The 24,103-nt window shown below is 43.0% G+C and overlaps 1 protein-coding gene across 1 annotated transcript in view; it reads left to right on the top strand.

The window, feature by feature from the left end:
* LOC103347309 (leucine-rich repeat-containing protein 37A3) overlaps positions 1-24,096 on the top strand; it is a 30,813-nt gene extending 6,717 nt beyond the window's left edge. Inside the window, exons 4-10 of the mRNA XM_070067816.1 lie at positions 2,829-2,900; positions 5,746-5,817; positions 6,432-6,512; positions 13,021-13,092; positions 13,643-13,717; positions 21,606-21,724; positions 23,151-24,096. Coding sequence (XP_069923917.1) covers positions 2,829-2,900; positions 5,746-5,817; positions 6,432-6,512; positions 13,021-13,092; positions 13,643-13,717; positions 21,606-21,724; positions 23,151-23,566 — 907 coding nt within the window. The 3' untranslated portion in view covers positions 23,567-24,096. The remainder of the gene's footprint in view (positions 1-2,828; positions 2,901-5,745; positions 5,818-6,431; positions 6,513-13,020; positions 13,093-13,642; positions 13,718-21,605; positions 21,725-23,150) is intronic.
* The last annotated feature ends 7 nt before the right edge of the window (positions 24,097-24,103 follow it).

Genomic DNA, 24,103 nt, shown 5'->3' with positions numbered 1-24,103 from the left:
CTCCACCAGCCATGCCAGCATCCCATATGGGCGCTGGTTTGAGTCCTGGCTGCTCCACTTCTGATCCAGATCTCTGATATGGCCTGGGAAAGCAGTGGAAGATGGCCCAAGTGCTTGGGACCCCGCACCCATGTGGGAGACCTTGAAGAAGCTCCTGGCTCCTGGCTCCTGGCTTCGGATCAGCACAGCTCTGGCCATTGTGGCCAACTGGGGAGTGAGCCAGTGGATTGAAGACCTCTCTCTCTCTCTCTGCCTCTCTCTCTCTCTCTCTCTCTGCCTCTCCTTCTCTCTGTGTGTAACTTGACTTTCAAATAAATAAATAAATCTCAAAAAAAAAAAGAGAATGAAAATGGATGAAGACTACGGAAATAGGAAATTTTAATTGCCCTCAGAAAAGCTGTGCACACTTACTTACACTCCAGCTAACAGAATATAAGAACATTCATTTCCCTTCATCCTTTTTAAAAAGATGTATTTGTTTACTTGAACTATGGGAGTGGGGGGAGGGGGAGATGGAGCGAGAGCAAATGAGAGAGTGAGAGAAAGAGAGAATCTTCCATCCACTGCTTTATTCCCCAAATGCCCAAAACAGCCATGGCTGGGCCAGGCCAAAGCTAAGATCTAATACTTGATTCTGGGTCTCCCACAGGGATGACGAGGAATCAAGCACTTGGGCCATCATCTGCTGCCTCCTAGGTGCACTAGCAGGCATCTGGCTCAGAAGCAGAGGGCCCAAGACTTTAACCAGGCTCTCCAATATGGAATTTACGCTTCTCAAGTGACGGCTTAGCCTGCTATGCCCCAACACTGACTCTTCCCTTCACCTTTTCACCTCGGGATGCTCTTTGTCTTTTTGCTAATGTGACTGGCAAATAAAAGGGTTCCCAGCTGAATCTGGATTTCTCTGATTACTCATAAATTTAAATGTCTTTATATACTTATTGAACATCTATGTTTCGTTGAGGTTTTGTCCACTGTCCATTTGTTGAATTATCTTTTCCTTACTGATTTTTGAAAGGAATCAGTTTAGACTCCCAATTTTGGGGGAGAATACTTAACATTCAAAGTAATTAACTAAAAATAAAAATCTATCATGTCACCTAGGCCAGTGAACTAGAAATTTTGAAGTGCTGAGTGTAACATAATAAAAAAAAGGAATTAATTGACATTTTTCACGACAGTTTGCGTGTTATATCACTGGGACAACTTGTACAGACATCATAAATTATTTCTGAATACAAACAAGACATATAACAGACAAAGGAGAAGGGTTATGATCACTTTAAGATAAATTTTCCCAGGGCCTGTGCAGTGCTGCAGTAGTGCAGTGGGCTAAGCTGCTACTTGCGGCGCTGGTATCCTGTACGGGCACCAGTTCTAGTCCCAGCTGCTCCACTTTAAATCCAACTCTCTGCTATGGCCTGAGAATGCAGTAGAGGATGGCCCAAGCACTTAGGTCTGTGCACCCATGTAGGAGACCCCAAAGAGGCTCATGGATCCTGGCTCCTGGCTTCCAATTGGCCCAGCTACAGCCATTGCAGCCATTTGGGGAGTGAACCAGTGGAGAGAAGACCTTTCTGTCTCTCCTTCTCTCCATCTGTAATTATAACTCTGAAACAAATAAATAAAATCTTTTTTAAAAAAGATAAAAGTTTCCCCTTAGCCTACTATCTCATTTCTGATGGGAAAATGCTAGAATCAGGCAGTTGTGACTTTTAATTTATGATGTTTCTTAAATACAATACACGCAGTTTGTATATATTTTGGTTATGCTTCATTTAAAGATGTCCCAAACTTGTAAGAAAAATCAAAGTCAGGGCTGGCACTGTGGCATAGTAGGTAAAGCCACCACCCACAGTGCCAGCATCCCATATGGGTGCCGGTTCGAGTCTCAGCTGCTCCACTTCCGATCCAGCTCTTTGCTATGGCCTGGGAAAGCAGTGGAAGATGGCCCAAGTCCTTGGGCCCCTGCACCCACATGGGAAGACCTGGAGGAAGCTCCTGGCTCCTCATTAGCACAGCTCCAGCCTTTGTGGCCAATTGGGGAGTGAACCAGCGGATGGAAGACCTTCCTCTCCCCTCTCCCCTCTCCCTTCTCCCCTCTCCTTCTCTCTGTGTGTAACTCTGACTTTCAAATAAATAAATAAATCTTTGGAAAAAGGAAAAATCAGAGTCATCTGACACAAAAGTAAATAACACTAGTTTCCTCTGAAGAGTGAAGACGGGAGTTGGAAAGGCTAAGGGATAAAGGGAAGGGGAAGAAAATTTAATTTTTCTTATTTGAGAGGCAAAGGCAGCATGCTATCATACACTGTTCACTCCCCAGATGCCTGTAGTGGTGAGACTGGGTCAGTCAAACTCAGGAACCTCAAACTCAGTCTTGTTCTCCTACATAGATGGCAGGGATTTAAATACTCAGCCATCATTACTGCCTCCCTGGTCAACCTTAACTTGTAGCCCCGGCATACCTCAAACATGGGGCTTCGGTAGTAGGGCTTGGGGAAAAAACAGAAGGAAATGGCAGTTCTGCCAATCTTGGTGCCTCCCAGTGTTAGGTTCTAACAGGGACATTGTGACCTACAGAGCAGACATTACATTTATGATTTGGTGGGAAGGACGGATAGGTGTATAGAGATGGACAAAAAAGGGAGAGTGGGAAAAATGGTTTAAATTAAAATACAACAGACATTGCCACCCTAGAAGTAAATTAGAATCTGGGTATTTAAACAGCACCATTACCAAAGTTTCCTCTACATACAGAGTTAGTCCTATGAAGCAAACAGCTGCAGTTGTCATTTTGATTCAGAAGTACCTCTTTCATTTTCCAGAATCCTCAGTGAAAATGACTTGACTGAATTACATAAGGACTCATTTGAAGGCCTGCTGTCCCTCCAACACTTGTAAGTCAGTTAATCATACTTATTTATGAGATTTTAGTTACATTATCTAGAAAACAAATATGGGTCCCAGCTGGATAATCTCCAAGGTTTCTTCTGGAAGTCTACACTGTAGGGTCTCATATCTCTAACATGGAATACCTACTATGTGCTTTGTGGTTTTTTTTTTTTTGACAGGCAGAGTGGACAGTGAGAGAGAGAGAGAGAGACAGAGAGCAAGGTCTTCCTTTGCCATTGGTTCACCCTCCAATGGCCGCCGCGGCCAGTGCGCTGCGGCCGGAGCACCGCGCTGATCCGATGGCAGGAGCCAGGTGCTTCTCCTGGTCTCCCATGGGGTGCAGGGCTCAAGTAGCTGGGCCATCCTCCACTGCACTCCCTGGCCACAGCAGAGATGGCCTGGAGGAGGGGCAACCAGGACAGAATCCGGCGCCCAGGCCAGGACTAGAACCCGGTGTGCCGGCGCCGCAAGGCGGAGGATTAGCCTAGTGAGCCGCGGATTATATTTGTATTTAATTTACAAGCAATGGATGAAATTGGATCCAAGGTCTGTCTTCATACAGGTCCTAAGTTAAGAATGAGTTTTATATTTATAAAGGACTGTAAAGAGAAACAAAGAAACAAGAAAATACAACAGAGACAATATGTGGCCGACCAAGTCTCAAACATTTATCATCTGGCCTTTACAAACAAGGTTTGAACAAGTTGGTTTAATACAACAAAGGGAAGAAAACATAAACCAACAACATTAATTTGAATGCCATCAACTGAAAGTTGTTAGATGATCTAATCTTGAATAAGTTAACCTTTAGCCATTAAGTGACTTGCTAAACAGGTAAATTATATAAACAATATTATCAAGAATACTAAGCTACCAAGAGAACAGATTTGGCATTAATGATTTCCATTAAGGAACTATTATACCCATGTTGGAAATAGATAATTAAAACAATAGCTACATAGTATTGGGAAGTGTACATCATTAATCCTTATTAGGCTAATTACTGGGCCTCTTCAGCAAATAGATTCTTGTCTCAAAAGTACAAGGCTTAAGGAACATAGCATGTGATACTCACAACACTCCTTTGAATGATGATCAGAACTTCTAGGCCATACGGGGACAACCACATCTGCATGGTTCCTCTTGAGCACCTTTCCCATCTGGGCTCCGGAACCTTGCAAACATGGTTTGGAGAAAAACAAATGAGACTACTGCTGGTAGAATAGGCCCTTCATTGTTTCTGCTGGAAAATCCTTTGTAGCCTAATTAGTTTATGCTAGTGTATGTATTCACTTCATTTTCAAAATGCCAATCAATTGTCTAAAGCTGAAAGAGAAAGCCAAACACTTTGCCTAGTACTGGAGACACATAAATGAGTAAGACAGGATCCCACCTTCCCAAGAGCTCACAATCTTGCAGGGGAAACAAATACACAAGCTCAAACCAATACCCAATAAGCACTATGTAGCTGACAGAGTGCTGCAGAGGGACCAGGGAATAATAAAACCACACTGCTTTTTAAAAATTCACTTTTCCTTCTTCTACCTACTCAACCATTCCTTCATTTAATAAACACCTGAGTCTATTTCCATGAGTCAGTTTTAAACATAGTGGGCAATGTAGATGAGCAAGGCCAAATCCATGCTTTCAAGAAGTTTATGCTCTGGGGAAATGGAAGGCACAAGTAACGATATCAAAAGAAATGGATATAGAGTCCAGACGAGGGAGAAGACTTTGGGCTGGGTCAGGGACGATGGAACCAGGGAGCAATGCCAGTTGAACAGGACTTCCAAGGAGGCAGTGGGCATCATCAGACGTCTTGGAGAGAATATCGTGGGAGAAAGGGAAAACATGGAAGCTTCTGAGGCACAGAGATGCAGGGAAAGCTGGAGGGTGAAGCCAGGTCTTCCAGGCCTTTGAATGCTGAGCAAGAGTCACCACGGGGAACCATGCTGTCACAGCAGTGCTCTAAAACAGACTTGAGCTTGCACCACAGTTACCTGGGGCTCTGAACCCTACCCCCACAGTAACTGCCTGAGTCGGTCTAGAACAGGGCTGAGAATCTGCCTCTTCTGTAAGCACCTAGTGATGTTGGCCTCGGAGAGTCACTTAGGGCAAGTCCCACTGGTGACTGCGCGTGGGACAGGTGAGAGAAGGAGATTCTAGAGATGGAGCCACCAACAGATGAGTTGCAGGTGAAAAGTGAGGGTCAAATTGTAATCAGTGGAAGTAAGAGTCCTCTACCACCAAGAGTGTTTTCAAGTGGGAATCCAGTGTCGTGCTGTTTTCTGACGGTTCTATCATGGCTTTCATGGACTATCAAGCAACAAGCAACAAATAAATTTCCTTTAGTATGACAGAAAGTGTAATTCTGAATCAGTTCAAAATAATGAATTAATTAGAGAACCAATTTCATTTCAAATGATTCAAAAGGGCATCTTTTTTTCTGGTATTGAATGAAGTTAGAAAACTAGGACTAAACCAGGAAAGATGTGAAAATGTGAGTATTCTTTGGAATATTAGACATCAAAAATGGAGATGACAGCTTTGCTCCTTGTTTCAAATGGATGAAGACTATGAAAGTTCATCTAATCAATTCTGCACTCAGGAAAGTTTACCACCACAATCTATCAAGATCTATAGTTGTGTATGTCATTGATGAAGGTTCTAACAGTGAGACTATTAGGAGAGGTTGTAAGAAGGGGTAGTATCTCCAGAGGGTCAAATACAAGTCCAAAGCTTTACAGTTTAGGTAAAAACTGCATATCCAACATTATCAAATGCAAATTTTATTATCCCCACTGACTATATAGGTAATAGCTAACCAAGGCAATGTTTTCCTTTTCCTAGAGATTTATCCTGCAATAAAATAGAGTTTATCGAAAGACGTGCATTTGAGTCACTCCCTTTTTTGCAGTCTATGTAAGTTACAATTTCATCACATTTGGAATTTTAATAAATCTTCACTGTTCACCTTGAAATAGGGTTAAGATTCTACTTTACATTTGTAGTAGAAGGTTGCTAAAATTCTGTAACAGGTCCTTTTCCTCTCTAGCAAAAATACTATCAGGTACAAAAGTCAGAGTGAATCCCACAGAGCAGGGCTTCTCAGCCAACATGATTTTGCATTCAGGTAACAGCTTGCAGCCCTGCACGTGCTGCTGACACTGCGTGAGCTAAGCCCAGCCTGCTGTTAAGCCACTTACTATGTACAGGACAAACCTCCACAAGAAAAGCATTATCGAGTCCAAAATGTCAATAGCATTCAAGTTGTGCAACTCTGTTCCAGAGAAGTAAAGATCACACAGTACAAGTATGTCATGTAATATGAAAATAATATGATGAAATTTAATGTAAATGTGCAAGTATAATTCAGAAACCAAATCTTCCAGTACCAGTAAATTCTTTAGTGTGTAGATAAAATGTGGAAGTATTGTTTCATCTATAAAAATTAGAATCACTCCTGAAAGAAGAGTATTCTGAAAATATTTCTTTTTTTCTTCTTCATTCTCTTTCACTCGTGTCTTTTTTTGTAGAAATCTTGGTTGCAATTTACTGACAGAACTGAGCTTTGGGACATTTCAGGCGTGGCATGGAATGCAGTTTTTGCACAATGTGTAAGTGCAATAGATGATGAATACATATTTAAAAACCATTTGTGTATAAAAATGGTATATAGTTATGCTTATCTGGGTATTAAGCCCTGTATATAAACTCTGCAAAGAAGGTCTTCATTTCCATTTTTTTTTCCAAAAATCTAACACAAAGTACTCTGGGAGAAAAAGGTTCTGGTGCTTTCTCAGGGTTACCTGCTTTTAAATCCTAATGCAAAAATAATTCCTGGGACCCAGCCAAAGGGCACATCTCTCCCCATCACCCACCCAGATCATAAGCTTTTTCCAAAATGTATTTAGCTCTCAATTTATAATTTATAAATTATCTGTGGATACTAATAACTTTTGAAATAGGAAGAAGTGGCATATATGTTAAACTGTAGTGTTAAAAAAATAAGAAAATACACTGCTCTAGCCTAATCCCACATATTTTGTCCTGACTAAACTGCAACAGAAAGTGAGTTTTATTCACTTTCAACTCAACAATTCTGTGATGTTCAATGGCCCAAGGGAATTTTAGATTCAAGATACAGATTCTCCACTAAACCTGATGTTGAAAGACTATCCACCTGTTCTGTGGTTCAGAATCCCAGCCAAACACAATTCATTCTGGTTATGAGGGAAGGTTTTAGGATGTGTTGGGGATGGACCAACAGTGCCTGCAGATCTTGAGGAAGAACACTGAGAGTCTGTTTTTACTTCACCCACACACCGGGAGCTGGTTCCTGGAGCCCCAACACCAAGTGGTTTTGGTAGCATCAGTAAAAATGGCCTCAACATATATCATTCCATTAGATTCCCTCCTAAGGGGCCGAGTTCCAGTACAGTTTTCTGTAGACAACACAGGGAGAAAATCTGTGGAATCACAGTGGATGAAAAGTAATGAATTCATTTAAGAACATTCACTGAGTGCCAGGCCCACCGAGTGCCAGGTGCTGTATTAAGTGCTGGGGGTACAAACTGGAGCAGGACAGAAGCTTTGTCTCCAGAGACTTTCATGCCAGCAGGGGGAAGTTGGACATTGATGGGAAAATGAGTGACAGCCATGCTAGCATCTGTGCAGCAAGGCCAGAGAGATGAGCTGAAAAAGTAGGAGCAGAGCTAGGGATGGCGCACAGTGCACGAGGCACCAGTTCATTTATCTCAAGTTTCTGTGTCCATCTTAAGCCAAAGAAAAAAAGCATTTGCTTCATGGTGATGCAAAAACCAGAGCTAGCTGGTATTGGAAACTAATCCTCTTATCATGCGATCTGAACATATCTAACTCATGGTTGCTTCAAAAATTGGCACAATGGCTGTAATACACCAAGTGTGTGTTGGGAGCGGGTCTCCTTTATTTGGGGACATATTCTTTTATTAGACAAAGCTAATCTGCTTCAAGGAAACTTTTGCTATCCCCGTTGCCCCAGGAAGACACCAGTGATCTTATGACCAAAGATGAGGGTTTTTAAAGTGAAAACAATGCTGTTCACTGCATTACAGAGTCCAGAAAAGAGTGCCAGCTGAGCTGGATTCATCATGAACTGGAGCCTAAGCTTCAAGGCTTTACGCTTGCACGTGCCCCTTCCAAGGTCCTGGGAGGGGCTGGAGCAATTTTTATATTCATAATTCTGCATGTTTCATTATAAGGGATTCCCCAAATTAGGTTAGGCTCATGCTCAGCAAAATCTGCATTCACCCTTACTTTGCATGTACTACATGCAGCCCAGTAAACATTCTTCTGAATGAAGTCTCTGTGTAAAACAGCAGTGTGGTAGGATCAATCTATTGTGAATATGAAATCTACCTCAAAGACATGCCAAGAGCTTACCAGTGACATAACATTCTTTGAATAGTAATACTCATCAAATCTTTCAGTGAAATCAGAAATGAAATATATTATGGAAAATCAGCAGTAATTGATAATTCTAAACATTAAGTATACTTTATTTCTTCTGCTTCATTCATTTATGTCGCTCCCCCTCTTCGTGGAGGAACGACACAGGACCCTGCGTTGTTCTTTCGTCTGCTCGGCCCTCCCCAGGTTTGCTGCTGGTTCTTCCCGGGTTGGCTACCGTCCCTTCCACCTCCGTGGAAGGGCGGTTCCCCCTGCCGCTTTCCCCACTTCTGCGGGGGAGCGGCACACCGCCGGCCGGCTCTCTCGGGGGCTGCACAGGTGTTCCTTCAGATAGATGTTCCTGGTGCATGTTGTCTCTCTCCTCCTTTATAGTCCTCTTCCACCAATCCCAACTCGGCTACCCACACGCCGAGTACGCTGCTCTCCTCCAATCAGGAGCAGCTCCTGCAGCTTGTCAAGTTGGTGAAAGGCAGCTGGGTAGAAGCTGTTTGCTCCTCTCCCAGCGCCATATTGTGGGAGAGCAGATGCATAGAATAAGTCTTAATTCCAGTAACTTAGTCTAGTCCGAGTTGCTCCCAGTTGCTCCCCACACATGTACATTAAGTCTTAACTCATTGGCTTCTTTCTAAAAATTGTTTTAGTCACTTCATTGGTCCTCACAAAACAAGTTTCATAGTTTAGTAGTGGAAGGACTCTAGAGTGTAGAGAGGGGCTCCCTTATCCAGACAGAGCACATCCACATGCTCACTCGTCTGTTACTCACAAGCACTGTGGGTGACTAGGAGGAGAGTCCAGGCTTTCTCCCTCCTCAGATATTCGCCCCACTGTTGACACTGTAGGTGAGCTGGGTGTGGTCGTACACTGAAGGTCAGCCATGGGCATAGCCTCCTTCAGGCAAGCTGTGGATACACCTGCATTTGCACACTGCTGGCACAGTCCTCCCTCTGTGGTGTGTCCTGGAATCCAAACAGCATCTCCCCAAACTCAGAGAGAGGCATAAACCTTACAGATGAAGAGAACAACTCAGGTCTGCCCTTTGGGGGTGTTTTGTAAGGGTTCACAAGTTTTCACATTGTCACTTCCTGCAACTATTACACTTTTCTTCTCATAATCTTTTCATCTGCACCATATTCTCATCTGTGTAGCAAGAGGTCTTCTTTTCTCTTAAGGTAATTCTTCCTCTGCACCGTATGCTTCTCTTAAAGTATTCTCTTCATTGGCTTTAGGTTTTTTTTGTTCTTTTACTTTTTTCTTTAAGATTTATTCATTTATTTGAAAATCAGAGACACGGCTGGTGCTGTGGCACAGCAGATTAAAGCCCTGGCCTGAAGCGCCAGCATCCCATATAGGTGCCGGTTTGAGACCTGGATGCTCCACTTCCAATCCAGCTCTCTGCTATGGCCTGGGAAAGCAGTGGAAGATGGCCCAAGATTCTGACAGCTCACTGGGATGCACTTTGGAGGAGCTCAGCTTCATTCTGCATGCTCATCTCCATTCATTTTCTTTTTTCTTTTTTTTTTTTTACAGGCAGAGTGGACAGTGAGAGAGAGAGACAGAGAGAAAGGTCTTCCTTTGCCGTTGGTTCACCCTCCAATGGCCGCCGCGGCCAGCGCGCTGTGGCCGGCGCACCGCGCTGATCCGGTGGCAGGAGCCAGGAGCCAGGTGCTTTTCCTGGTCTCTCATGGGGTGCAGGGCCCAAGCACCTGGGCCATCCTCCACTGCACTCCCTGGCCACAGCAGAGAGCTGGCCTGGAAGAGGGGCAACCGGGACAGAATCCGGCGCCCCGACCGGGACTAGAACCCGGTGTGCCGGCGCCGCTAGGTGGAGGATTAGCCTAGTGAGCCATGGCGCCGGCCCTCATCTCCATTCATTTTCATTCTCTCTCTCTCTCTCTCTCTCTCCCCCCCTCCCTCCCTCCTTCCCTCCCTCTGTCCCTCTGTCCCTCTATCCCTCTCCCTCACTCTCTCTGATACTGGGCATACAGGCTATTTTTTTTTTGGAGAGTTTGAGGTTTTTTTTGTTGTTGTTGCTCATTTTACACATACTTCTCTTTTCTTATTATAATTCCTGATTTGGTTCAAATGTAGACAAAATAACTTAGACAAAGTTCAAACATTATCCAACATTCACATGGTTACATATGACTGTGAGTATGCAAGTAATACATCTCATAATTTTAAAAAATTTTGAGAAGCAACAAATTAAAAATAAAATTAATCCACAATCCAAAAACCTAAACCCAAATATTGCTAAGACATCAGTCTATTCCTAAAGCAGATGTTTCTTTTTTTTAACTTTTATTTAATAAATATACATTTCCAATGTACAACTTCTGGATTATAGTGGCTTTTTCCCCCCATAACCTCCCTCCCACCTGCAGTCATCCCATCTCCCATTCCCTTTCTCATCCCATTCTTCATCAAGATTCATTCTCAATTATCTTTATATACAGAAGATCAACTTAGTATATACTAAGTAAAGATTTCAGCAGTTCGCACCCACACAGAAACACAAAGTATAAAGTATTGTTTGAGTACTAGTTATACCATTAATTCACATAGTACCACACATTAAGGACAGAGATCCTACATGGGGAGTAAGTGCACAGTGACTCCTGTTGTTGATTTAACAATTGACACTCTTATTTATGACGTCAGTTATCACCCGAGGCTCTTGTCATAAGCTGCCAAGCCTATTTTTAAGGCTACCACTGAGCTTGCCAGGGAGGAACTGTCTAGGGCAAGTTAAATACACGAAACCCACACAAATCTCACTATTCTTAGAGAAAGTCAGCCAATTTTCTTGAGTAAATGCCCCACAGGTTGCTGCAAGCCTTTGGTTAAATTTCCAGAATTATCAAAAACTTGATTCTGACCACTTTTACCATTTTGTTGTTCCCTTTATGAAGGGATAAATTTTCAGATGTTCTCACTCCACTGTTTACATAGGTTTCCACTGATGTCACCTACAACATGCTTTTAAATCTCTAGTCTCAATGACTCTGAGCTAAATATCTAATCGTGGGATAAGATTAGGGAAAAGGAATAAAAAGAGAAACTAATTTTCATGAGCGCTATCCTGAGAAGGTTGATGAAATTTTCAAAGTACTTCTATATTTAGTCATCTCAAGCTTCAGATTAAAGTGACAAATATTTGGACCCTTTTCTGCACACATATTAGACACAGTCTGGGGCAGGACTGAGCTCCAGCTCCAGCTTTGCTTCTTACAAGTGCAGTGACCTACAACAAGTTACACAGCCTCTGTGACTCAGCACAATATATATCACAATAGGCTACTGGGGTACAATACCTATCACAGAGGTTATTGGGAACATCCAGTGTTGAATGCTGAACACAGATGCTTGGCAGCCCAATCAATATCATCTGTAAGAATTATTATTTTCACAGTCTGTAACAGTACAGTACGTTTTTGAGTAGAGTTAAACTAAAGGCAGTTTTTTTTTTTTTTACCTGTTTTTGTTTTTGTTTGCTTGCTTTAAAAACTTTAAAAATCTATTACAGCATTTAGGAATGAAATTTCCCACAACACGAATTTATTCATTGTATTGGTATGGAAACAAAATGTGATTTCTTTACTCAACAAATATTTATTAACCATGCAGTAAATTTCAGGCACTATGCCACACACAGGCATAACAAAGACAATAACATATGTTCCCTGCCCTCAAGGGGCTAACAGGCCAGGAGACTGACAGGCCAACAAGCAACGTAACAAAGACTGTGATGTGATGTGATGTGATGCAATGTGACGTGATGTGATGTGATGATCAGTGTGATGTGATGTGACATGATGATGTGATGTGATGTGATGTGATGTGATGTGATGTGATGTGACGTGATGATGTGGTGTGATGTGATGTGATGTGATGTGATGATGTGTGATGCGAAATGAGAACACCAGTGGAAGAACGTGACAAGAGTATGGCTTTGACGTGGGTTCTTTTTCCATCAACTAAATGAATTAAGTCATGGCTTGTTTAAAATTTCTAAAGATGAAAGGCAAGCACCTTGAATTATGGAGAACACAGGATTAGTGTTTCCTACACAAAAAAGGGCTTCCCTATCAGTGTGGTCACTTCTATACATCTTTCTTTTTTAAGACACAGACAGCTCCCGTCCACTAGTTCACTTCCCAAATACCTGCAATGGCTCGGGCGAGGCTAGGCCAGGCCCAGGCTGAAGCTGGAAACCAGAAACCAGTCCACGTCTCCAAGTAGGCAGCAAAGAATCAACCAATTGAGCCATCACCACTGCCTCCCAGGGTCTGCATTAACAGGAAGTTGCAATTAGAAGCTGGAACTGGGAATCAAACCCAGGCATCTGATTTGAGACGTAGGTATCCCAATCTGGGTGTTAAGTGCTAGGCAAAACACTGGCTCCACTTCTAAGGCTTTTCACCTAAAAAGTTCTTTTGCATACTTTTTGTTTATTATGCATTTTTTTGTATCTTTTCTCTTTCTCTTCTCCATTCATCCTCTAAGAGACATAGGTAGTTCCCAAAGAACAAGTGCTTTTTGAATTCTAAGGGTGATTTATAAGTACACAGAAAGTAATTTTAAGCCTAAAATGTCTACACAAAAAAGAATATAATTTCTCATACAATCTTGTGCTTATTGAAAGGCCAATAACTTTAATTCCATTGCCTTTTTCAGAAATCTCAATCGTAATCCTCTGACAAATGTTGAAGATTCGTATCTTTTTAAACTGCCAGCATTAAAATATCTGTAAGTATTAAACTAATTCTTTTTTATTTTCATCAAACATTAAATATTTGAGATTGAGGCTAAAAAGTCATGATTTTAAATTAGGTTACTGAAAAAAAATAAATTAGGTTACTGAAAAAAAGTTATTGACTGAGGCAAGAACTGAGAAAGAATTTATCATGGGAAAGACAGCTGGCAGAGGGAGACAGTGTTACATGCAAATACATGTTAGGAATACCATCTATCCCAAGCAAAGAGGTATAGATGTAAATTTTTAAAGAAAAAAATAAGAATTAAAAGAGGTCAATGTAGTATAAAATGAAAAATAAGACAATGGCAGAAAAAGGTGTAGGTTCCACTCTTCAATGCCAAGGTCATTAATCTGATGATGCAAATAGTAAAGTCATTTCAACCAGGGCTTTCTGGAACTGTCTCCATGACAAACTCTTGAGCTGTCTTGCTTTATAGAGAAGCCAAAACTGATGTAACCACATCTTCCTGAAACAACCTTTTTAAAGACAGATCTTTTTATTGAGGTCCATACCATGAATGTTTGGGCTTTCTCCTTCAGAGACTTGGGAACAACACAAGTACCACTTACCACAGTTGAGAACATCCTCATGATGACTCTTCAATTGGAAAACCTGTAAGTTATCTTTTTCTTAGGTTTATTTCCATGTAAGTCTGTAGACGTGTTTTCTTAAGTCAGGCTTATGGAGGTATAATTTTTATGTATTTCAATTCACACTGTAAAGTTTGCTGAGTTTTGGCAAACACGTGGTTATGTAACCACCACCAAATTCCTGATGTAGAACATTTCTATCAACCCAAAAAGGTCCCTCATGGTCCTTTCCAATCAATCGTCTCCTCCCATCCCCAGACCCAGGCCCTGCAAACCACTCATCCTGTTTCTATTCTTGTAGTTTTTCCTTCCACAGTGTCTTATAAGCAAAATCATGTAGTAAGTGTAGCCTCTTGTGTCTGGCTCCTTTACTCAGCATAATCCTTTAGAGATTAAACTACTATTCATGTTGCTGCCTCTACCTATTGCTAAGTAATATTCCAATTGTGTAGTTACACCAGTTTATCCATTTCATCAGCTTATAGAACTGTGTTTTCCAACTTTTTGCAATTATAAATAAAGCCACTAACAGCACTCACATGGAGGTCTGTGAGTGGATATGTGTCTTCATTTCTTTGGTGTAAAGATCTAGGGGTAGGACAGTTCATTACCTACTAAGTGTATATTGAACTGTTTAACACACAGCTAAACTGTTTGCCAAGTAGCTGCTGCAGTCTGCACTCTCACCAACAATGTTCGAGAGTGGCACTTGCAACATGTGTTGTCCCAGTCCTCAGATTTCAACTTTTTTAACAAACATTTAGAAACTGGACATTGTGGCACAGCATTAAGATACCACTTGGGGGGCCAGCACCATGGCTTACTTGGCTAATCCTCCACCTGTGGCACCGGCATCCCATATGGGCACCAGGTTCTAGTCCCAGCTGCTGCTCTTCCAATCTAGCTCTCTGCTGTGGCCCGGGAAGGCAGTGGAGGATGGCCCAAGTGCTTGGACCCTGCACCCGCATGGGAGACCAGGAGGAAGCACCTGGCTCCTGGCTTCAGTTCGGCGCAGCTCCGGCGGTAGCGGCCATTTGGGGGGTGATTGGGAGGTGAACCAATGGAAGGAAGACCTTTCTCTATGTCTCTCCCTCTCACTGTCTGACTCTACATGTCAAATAAATAAATAAATAAATAAATAAGATACCACTTGGGATGCCTACATCCCGTATCAGAGTGCCAAGTTTGAGTCCCAGCTACTCTGCTTCCAGCTAATGTGCACCCTGGGAGGTAGCCGATGGTAACTCAAGTATTCTGGTCTCTGCCACCCATGTAGGAGACCCACACATTGAGACCTATGTCCTTGGCATAGTCCTGGCCCAACCCTGGCTGTTATCAGCATTTGGGGAAGTGAACCAGCAGATGGAAGGTCAATCAATCAATCTCTTCTCTCTCTCTCTCTCTCTCTCTCTCTCTCTCTCTCTCGTTCTTTCAAATAAGTTAAAAAATAAAACTTTTTTTAATGTAGCTCTTCTGCCAGTAGATAAATAGTGGAATCTCTATATGTTTTTTTAGTATTTAAAAATAGTTACTAGAGAGTCAATCAGTTCTCTCACCAAATGCCACCAAGACCAGCATTGGGCTGAAGCTGGAATTGACAGCTGGGAATTCAACCCAGATCTCCCATGTAGGTAGCAGGAACCCCAGTTACTCAACCAAAGAAAGGCAGAAGAACTATATTAGCAGGAAGCTGGAATCAGGAACCAGAGAGAAGAATCAAATGCAAGTGCTCAAATGCGGGACTCAGTCATCCTAACGCTGGCACCTTGGGTACACTCACTGCAGTTTAAACTTAGACTTCTCTAATAACTGACGATACTGTTGTGCAAATATCTTTACCAAGTGTCTATTCAAATCTGTTCCCATGTAGTAATTTGATGGTAATCTTAGGGAGTTTTAAGAGTGTTTTATATGCTCTGGGTATGAGTACTTTCTCTCAGATGTATGTTTAGTAAATATCTTCTCTCTGGTTGTGAGTTATCATTTCACTCTACTAAGTGTACCTTCTGAAGAGTAGAAGTTAATTTTTTTTAATGTTGATGAGCCTATAGCAACTTTTATCTTGTATGGTTTGTCCTTTTATTGTGCCTTTCCTGAAAAAAATCTTTCAAATAACCCATTGTCTAATCTAAAGTTACAGAGATTTTCTCCTGTTTTCTTGTAGAAACTGTAGAGTTACATTTAGGTCCATGATCCTTTCTAGTTAATTTTCATGCAGAGTTTGAAGTATCTCAAGTTTTGAAGTTTTAAAAAGGATTTCCTTAGAGCCCTATTCTGACATTTTACCATAAACTCACTGCAACTTCCATTGTGACCTCCCCCCTGCCAATTGGACAAGCTAAACAGAAACTATGATAAGGCTAGTTGAGCGGACTCCACAAGATAAGAATGGGGAAAGGCCTCTCACAGCATACCCTGCCCTAATCACTTCTGTCAGATCACCTCCTTGACTAACTTTCCCACATCATCAAGTCCACTGGTTTCTGCTCTAGCCTCCTCTTCCTCAACCTTGGGCAGCATCTGCCACAGTGGATCCTCCCAGGTCAGTGAGAGGCCTTCCTCTCCAAAGAGTCAAAGCTCTCATCATCAACAAGCTTTCTCAGTTAGCCAAGGCTGTGGTGTTCTAGCTGCTTTTTTCATACTTGACCATCAGTGGACAGGAAAAGTGCTAGCATTTTCTGGAGCCATGTGCAACCAAGGCTATAAAAACCTGAAAGCAATTGTTACACTGGAGTTCATTATTGGAAGTCCTCAGGAGTTTAGACAAAGCAGGCCAGCTCACTTGTGTCGTGACTCATAAGCGATGGTCCTTAATGCATTCTTAAAGACTTACTTATTTATTCGAAAGGCAGAAATACATGTAGGGTTTTTTTTTTTGCCAGAGTGTTTTGGCTTTCCATGCCTGTAATACTCTCATGGGCTTTTCAGCTAGATCCGTGTGCCTTAAGGGCTGATTCTGAGGCCAGAGTGCTGTTTAGGACATCTGCCATTCTATAGGTCTGCTGTGTATCTCACTTCCCATGCTGGATCGTTCTCTCCCTTTTTTATTCTATCAGCTAGTATTTGCAGACACTAGTCTTGTTTATGTGCTCCCTTTGGCTCTTAGTCCTATCATTATGCTCAATTTGAACAGAAATTGATCACCGGAACTAGTGAGATGGCATTGGTACATGCCACCTTGATGGGATTGAATTGGAATCCCCTGGTATGTTTCTATGTGGGTGCAAACTGTTGAAATCTTTACTTAATATATGCTAAACTGATCTTCTGTATATAAAGAGAATTGAAAATGAATCTTGATGTGAATGGAAGGGGGGAGGGAGAGGGAAAGGGGAGGGTTGCGGGTGGGAGGGAAGTTATGGGGGGGGAGCCATTGTAATCCATAAGCTGTACTTTGGAAATTTATATTCATTAAATAAAAGTTAAAAAAAAGAAGAAAAAAGAAATGCAGAAATACAGAGAGAGAGAAAGATCTTCCATCTGCTGGTTCCTAGCTCAAAAGACCACAACAGCCAGGGCTTGGCCAGGCCAAAGTCAGGAGTCGGAGCTTATTCTGAATCATGTGGGAGCAGGAGCCCAAGCACTTGGACCATCCTCTGCTGCTTTCCCAAGTGCATTAGCAGGGAGCTGGACCAGAAGCGGAGCAGCTGGGACTTGAACCAGTGCCTATAAGGGATGCTGACACTGCAGGTGAAGGCTTAACCTGCTACAGCACAGCGCTGGCCCCTTTATTGCATATTAATGTGCAATGGTCTTTAATACTTAAATATTATCTAGTAAGAATAAGTTATACCTCAGGTCATTAGCAATTTCAAAAGATTTTCCAATATTTTTTAAAATTTTATTTATTTATTTGACAGATAAGAGTTATAGACAGTGAGAGAGAGACACAGAGAAAAAAGCCTTCCGATGGTTCACTCCCCAAATGGCCACAATGGCTGGAGCTGCACTGATCGAAGCCAGGAGCCAGGTGCTTCTTTCCAGTCTCCCATGCGGGTGCAGGGCCCAAGGACTTGGGCCATCTTCCACTGCTTTCCCAGGCCATAGCAGAGAGCTGGATCAAAAGCAGAGCAGCTGGCACTAGAACCAGCGCCCATATGAGATGCCGGTGCTGCAGGTGAAGGATTAACCTACTGCACCATGGTGCCGGCCCCAGATTTGCCAATATTTTTGAAAATAATGATTTGGGGCCCAGCGCTGTGGTATAGTGGGCTGTCTCCACCTGCGGTGCCAGCATCCCATATGGGCACCAGATCCAGTCCTGGCTTCTCCTTTTCTGATCCATCTCTCTGCTATGGCCTGGGAAAGCAGTAGATGACCTAAGTGCTTGAGCTTCTGCACCTGCATGGGAGACCCGGAAGAAGCTCCTGGCTCCTGGCTTCAGATTGGCCCAGCTCTGGCCATTGAGGCCATTTGGGACGTGAACCAGCTTAAGATGGAAGATCTTTGTCTCTGTCTCTCCCTTTCTGTGTTTGTAACTCTACCTCTCAAGTAAATAAAAATCTTCTAAAAAATAAATATTTTATCACTGACATCATCCCTAGTGCATCCATTTTAGTAAGCAGCAAAACTACAACATTCTCTATGCAAGATGCAGTGTTCCTGCCAGAAATGGTCCCTAGTGGGGCTGGTGTTGTGGCATAAGGTGAAGTTGTCTGTGATGCTGGCATCCCATATGGGAGTGCCAGTTCAAGTCCCAGCTGCTCCACTTCCCATCCAGCTCCTTGCTAATGAACCTGGGAAAGCAGCACAGGATGACCAAAGTGCTTGACCCCCTGCCACCCAGGAGAGACCTGAATATAGTTCCTGGCTCCTGGCTCCTGGCTCCTGACTTCAACCCAGCCCAACCCCAGCTGCGGTGGCCATTTGGGGCATGAACCAGTGGCTGGAAGATTTATTCACGTTCATTCTTTCTCTCTCTCTCCCTCCCTCTCCCTCTCCCTCCACTCATTCTCTCTCTCTCCTGCACCCAACCATCACTCTGCCTTTCAAATAAATAAAACTTTTTAAAAAAAATCTTAGCCACTCAAAAAAATAAATGTTCCCTGGTGATTATATTCAGTATTGGTCTTAGAAGGATAAATTGAGGTGCATGCTGTAAAACAACTGATTTGAATGCCTCAAAAATCCCAATGCCATGAAACACTGCAAAAAAGGAACAGTTCTAAACTGAAGAAAATTAAAGAGCCATGAAAATAAAATGCAGTGCCTGATTTAAAAGTAGCCAAGACATGTTTGGGACAACTGAGAGCACCTGCATGTGGACCACAATAGACGGTGATGTTAATGTTAAAGCTGACTGGGTGATAATAGTGTTGTGGATATGCAGGAGAATGCCTTTGTTCTTAGGAGACGCAGACTTCAGGTTTAGCAAGAAAAGGTCATCATATCTACAGCTCATTCTCAAATGGTTTGTCCAAGAAGTGCATAGAGACACACACGTGGAAAGTGAATGTGGCAAAATGTTAGCAACAGTTGAATCTAAGTGAGAGAACATGTAAACTCATGACACCAATCTTTCGGATATTTTTGTAGGCTTGAAAATTTTCAAAATACGAAGTTAGGGGTAGAAAGGACTTAACGAAAATTTCCTGTTAGAATTGAAGTCTAGTAAAACACTAGCTTAGCATTCTGAGTGCATTCTTTCTTTTTTTTTTTGTTTTGTTTTGTTTTTAACTTTTATTTAATGAATATAAATTTCCAAAGTACGATTTATGGATTACAATGGCTTCCCCCCCATACCGTCCCTCCCACCCACAACCCTCCCCTTTCCCACTCCCTCTCCCCTTCCATTCACATCAAGATTCATTTTCGAATATCTTAATATACAGAAGATCAGCTTAGTATACATTAAGTAAGGATTTCAGCAGTTTGCTCCCACACAGAAACATAAAGTGAAAAATAATAGATGATTTTTTTAAATGATGATGAAATCAGATCAGACCTATTGTCATGTTTAATCCCAGTGAGAGTCAAGTTGGGAGTTGATAATTTCTTTTTTTTTTCTTTCTATATGAAGCTTTCCCTGGACCCAAAGAAGTAACATTAGTCATCTGTAACAACTCAACCATTGGTTATTCTATTGGTTAGAAAGAGCCTGGCCCACTACGTGTAACCTACCATAGTTTATCTATTCACCTATTTGTGAACACTTAGGTTGTTCCAATTTGGGGGTATTAGAAATGAAGCTGTTTGCACTTACCCCCCCTGTAGGAACTCTGTCCTTAATGAGCTGTACTATGAGAATTAACTGCAAAACTTGTTCTCAAACAGTACTTTTTATGTTGTGGGGTGGGGGGTTGGTGCAAAGTGTTGAAATCTTTACTTAGTATAGAGTTGCTCTTTTGTATATAAAGTCAATCAAAAGTGAATCTTAATGAAGAATGGGATGGGAGAGGGAGTAGGAGGTAGGACGGGAGTGGGGGTGGGAGGGCAGGTATGGAGGAAAAAACACTATATTCCTAAAGTTGTACCTATGAAATTGGCATTCATTACATAAAAGCTTTAAAAAATAAAACAAATAAAAATTAAACTGTTTACGATGGCAGGCATTTGGTGCAGCCGTTAAGCCACTACCTGGGATACTCCAATCCCACATCAGAATGCCTGGATCCAAGTCCCGGCTCTGCTCCACCCTAGCTTCCTGCTAACATGTACCCTGGAAGGCAGTGGGTGATGCCCCAAGGACTTGAGTTCTTGCTCCTCACATGGAAAACCAAACTAGTTTCTGAGCTCCTGGCTTTGGCCTGGCCCAGCCCTGCATGTCGCAGACATTTGGGGAGTAAACTACCTAATGAAAACATGTGGTCGGCACCGTGGCTCAATAGGCTAATCTTCCGCCTTGCGGCGCTGGCACACTGGGTTCTAGTCCCGGTCCGGGCGCCGGATTCTGTCCCGGTTGCCCCTCTTCCAGGCCAGCTCTCTGGTATGGCCCGGGAGTGCAGTGGAGGATGGCCCAAGTCCTTGGGCCCTGCACCCGCATGGGAGACCAGGAAAAGCACCTGGCTTCTGGCTTTGGATCAGCGCGATGTGCCGGCCACGGCGGCCATTGGAGGGTGAACCAATGGCAAAAGGAAGACCTTTCTCTCTGTTTCTGTCTCTCACTGTCCACTCTGCCTGTCAAAAAGAAAAAAAAAAGAAAAGATGTGTTTGTGTGTGTTTCTCTCTCTTCCTTCCACAGAAACTTTCGAAATGATACATTTGAAAAAAAAATATAATGAAAATAGACTGACAGTTTCTTAAAAACACACACCTACCATAAGTTGCAGTCTTTCCATTTCTGGGTATTTAGGGAAGCACCACCTGACACATCCCAGGGCACTCCCTGGCAGGAAACAGGGATCAGAAATGGAGCCAGGCACTCCAGAAGTGGATGTGCTTGTCCCAAGCAGCATCTTCATGGCTGGGCTAAACACCTGCCTGGTCAAATTACTTTCACTCACCCATCAGTGAGCGAGTGTTCCTTTTTCTCCACATCTTTTCCAACAATTACTGCAGTCAGTCATTTTTCTGGGACCAGAGTAGTTTCTAATAGTGAACACTTCCAACAGGGATGGAGAAGAGTACTCCAGAGGTTGGGGGAAGTCCTCCTGTGCACTCCCAACCCACAATGAGACTTGTGAACTGGAAGGAGACACCCCTGAGTCAAACGACAGATCCATGGTGCCCAATGCTCACCCTGTTGACTTTATTTTGGATACACCACACCCACTTCCATGCCTATGCCTCCTTGGGCCACCTCTCCCTCCTTCCTTTATTCTCATATTCAAGACCAACAATTGGCCACCAGGCTCCTACCCAAATGTCCTGGCCACATACCTCAAGAACTCCTTTGCTGGCACCTTGGCTCACCTGTTTGACCCACCCAAGGAACCCCTTTACAGGTAACTTAATTCTCTGTCTCTACTCATAGGATCTTACCCAGCCATATGGCCTGCTGCCTCTGCCAATTTAAACATACTATCGAGGTTGTCTGCAACACCGTCAAGCTTCACTGTGACAATGAATGCCTGCCAAATACGACACATTGCCGTGAGTCGGAACTTCCTGAGGATCTTTTTTTTAATATTTATTTGTTTGAAATTTCTTATTTTAAAATTTTAGGGTCAAGTTTAAAGTAACAATGGAATTAATTGCTGAATTTTTATTCATTCATTCAGATTTAAACTCCCTAAATTGCTACACTGCTCCCTTGCTGAAAGTCAGGTTCGCAATCACTGCTATGTAATTTAATAACATAGTTACTGCTATGTAATTTACATATGCACAAAGGATCATGGAAATGCGGTGGAAGGGGAAGGAAGCAATGTTGGGAACCACACACGTGGTGTTCTGTGCTCTTGGGTGCTTTGCTTTTCAATGATAACTCATTTGCACACAGTCTATAAACTGGTTTTCTATGTGTTGGGCCTCAAGGGCCCTCTGTCTTATAGAACAGGTCTACAGTGCTCACCGCGGTTGTTTGTTTTTGCACTTGTATAAAAGAGTACAAGTGATGCTGTTTTATTTGGAGCCAGGGAGTTTCTGGTTCCATAACCAGAAATGGCTGCCTGACTCCTCTGATGGAGTCGGAAGGCTCCTCCATGCACTTGTAGACTGTCCAACTCTGAACCTGCTCTGAGTCTCACGCTTTTCTATCCACAGAACACTCGGGTACTTTTAAGTATCCTTCTGTAGATGAGGGTTATTACCACTGATGTCATGACTTCCAAAATGTGACCGCTTTCTTCCTTAGACAGCTTGAATTCAGATCTCAGTCAGGGATCTGAGGCATTAGCACAGTGATAACTGTATACCCATCTACACAGTGTTGCTCACCTTCCAGACCAGTTTCCTACCAATTATATTATTCCCTTCGTCTCAAGAGGTGAGAAGGACAAGCATTGTTAATCTCCCTTTACAAGGGTGGGAAAGAACACACTGAGGTGAGGAGCAAGGCCCCTTGGCTTGACCACCTCTGCCCTCACTCCCCTTACATGCCTATCTCTTGCCATGGACACCTGTGATGGTAGCAAGAACACAGGGCCACAGGGAGGGAGGGAGGGAAGGAGGAAGCCTGTGCTCCCTCAGCATGAGGCAGGACTGTAGAATGATGTGGCTGAGAAGCAGGGGCAGAGCCACAGAAGGGGCAGCTGGGTGGGGCCATTTGTCCTCCAGCCTTATTCTAAGCCTGGAGTGGTTGGTCATTGGAAACCAATGAAATAATACTGATCATAGTTACTGCTTTTTAACACTGCGAACTCTTTGAATGCCACTCTCAAAAATATCTTTTTCTCCTTTGTTGTTGCCATTTCATAGGTTTGAGTTTGGTTTTACTTTTCTCTCTAAAGTCTCAATGGTACCCCAAATATTGGATTTGACTCCTAATTTAATTGATCAGAGTGTAGGGCTGTGGACTGACATAAAGCTGTCCCATCAGTCTTCTGTGCCTAAAAGCAGTCTCTTCTTTTTTTGACAGTTGAAGAAGCATCTATAGGGAACCCAAAGGGGGCATTCATGAAGATATTGCAAGCCCGGAAGAACAACACCAGCAAGCAGCTGACTATTGAGCCAGGGAACTCAGTATCAGAGAGAAACAGTGTGGACTTCCCAGGCCGCATGAGTGAACAGCGGGACCTCAACGATGAAAGTGATGTTATTACTGCACTGAATTATATATTGCCTTATTTCTCAGAGGAAAATCTACAAAATGTAGAATCAACATTATTACCATTCATTACACTGCTTTTTTCAAATGTGCAAGATAGAGATAAGTCCCTGAGCTACGTGAAAACCCACATAAGAAGGCCCTCTCATCCTTACAGAAATAAGTTGAGAAAGCTCTATTTTCTGGAGAATTTGTTACATGAAGTAATTCAAGAAAAAAATCGATAAGGTTAAGAAGGAAGAAAAGGCCATGCTTATGCAGCCTATCCTGTTAGGTCATCAATTTAACCCTCAAATCCTCCAAAAGAAATCAGAAACTGCCCCGTCACAGGAGAACAGCCTGGCAACCATGCCAAGTGTGGGGTACAGGCTGCAGAGAGTGAAAAAAGTCATCAAGGGGCCAAAGGGCTTACGGGAAAGGCACCTCCAGGAGATGAGGAAGAGCCTCGGGAGGAGACGGGGCACCTGGCCCTTTGCGGAGAGCATTGGGGGAAGAAGGCTTGGGAGAGCAGGCTCCAGGGAGCTGAAGGAGCTTCAAGTGGCTCAGAGGCCCAGGCAGGTGGCCGGAAACTCCTTGCACACGGAGCCCTTGCTCACAAAGGAACGTGAGGCTGCAGCCTCCTCTTTCCTGAAGAAACACATCCTGGGCAGGCCTTCTACCTCCCCTGCAAAATCTCTCTCTGAGATCAACAACAAAGGAGGACTTAACCTACACCATTTTTGTCTTAGAAGATGCCAATGCTAGAGCCAAAAATAAGGCGGCAG

Source organism: Oryctolagus cuniculus, unplaced genomic scaffold, assembly GCF_964237555.1.
Source record: "Oryctolagus cuniculus unplaced genomic scaffold, mOryCun1.1 SCAFFOLD_128, whole genome shotgun sequence".
Lineage (NCBI taxonomy): Eukaryota > Metazoa > Chordata > Mammalia > Lagomorpha > Leporidae > Oryctolagus > Oryctolagus cuniculus.
Note: the sequence above shows the minus strand (reverse complement) of the source record. Positions and strands in the feature narration are given on the sequence as shown.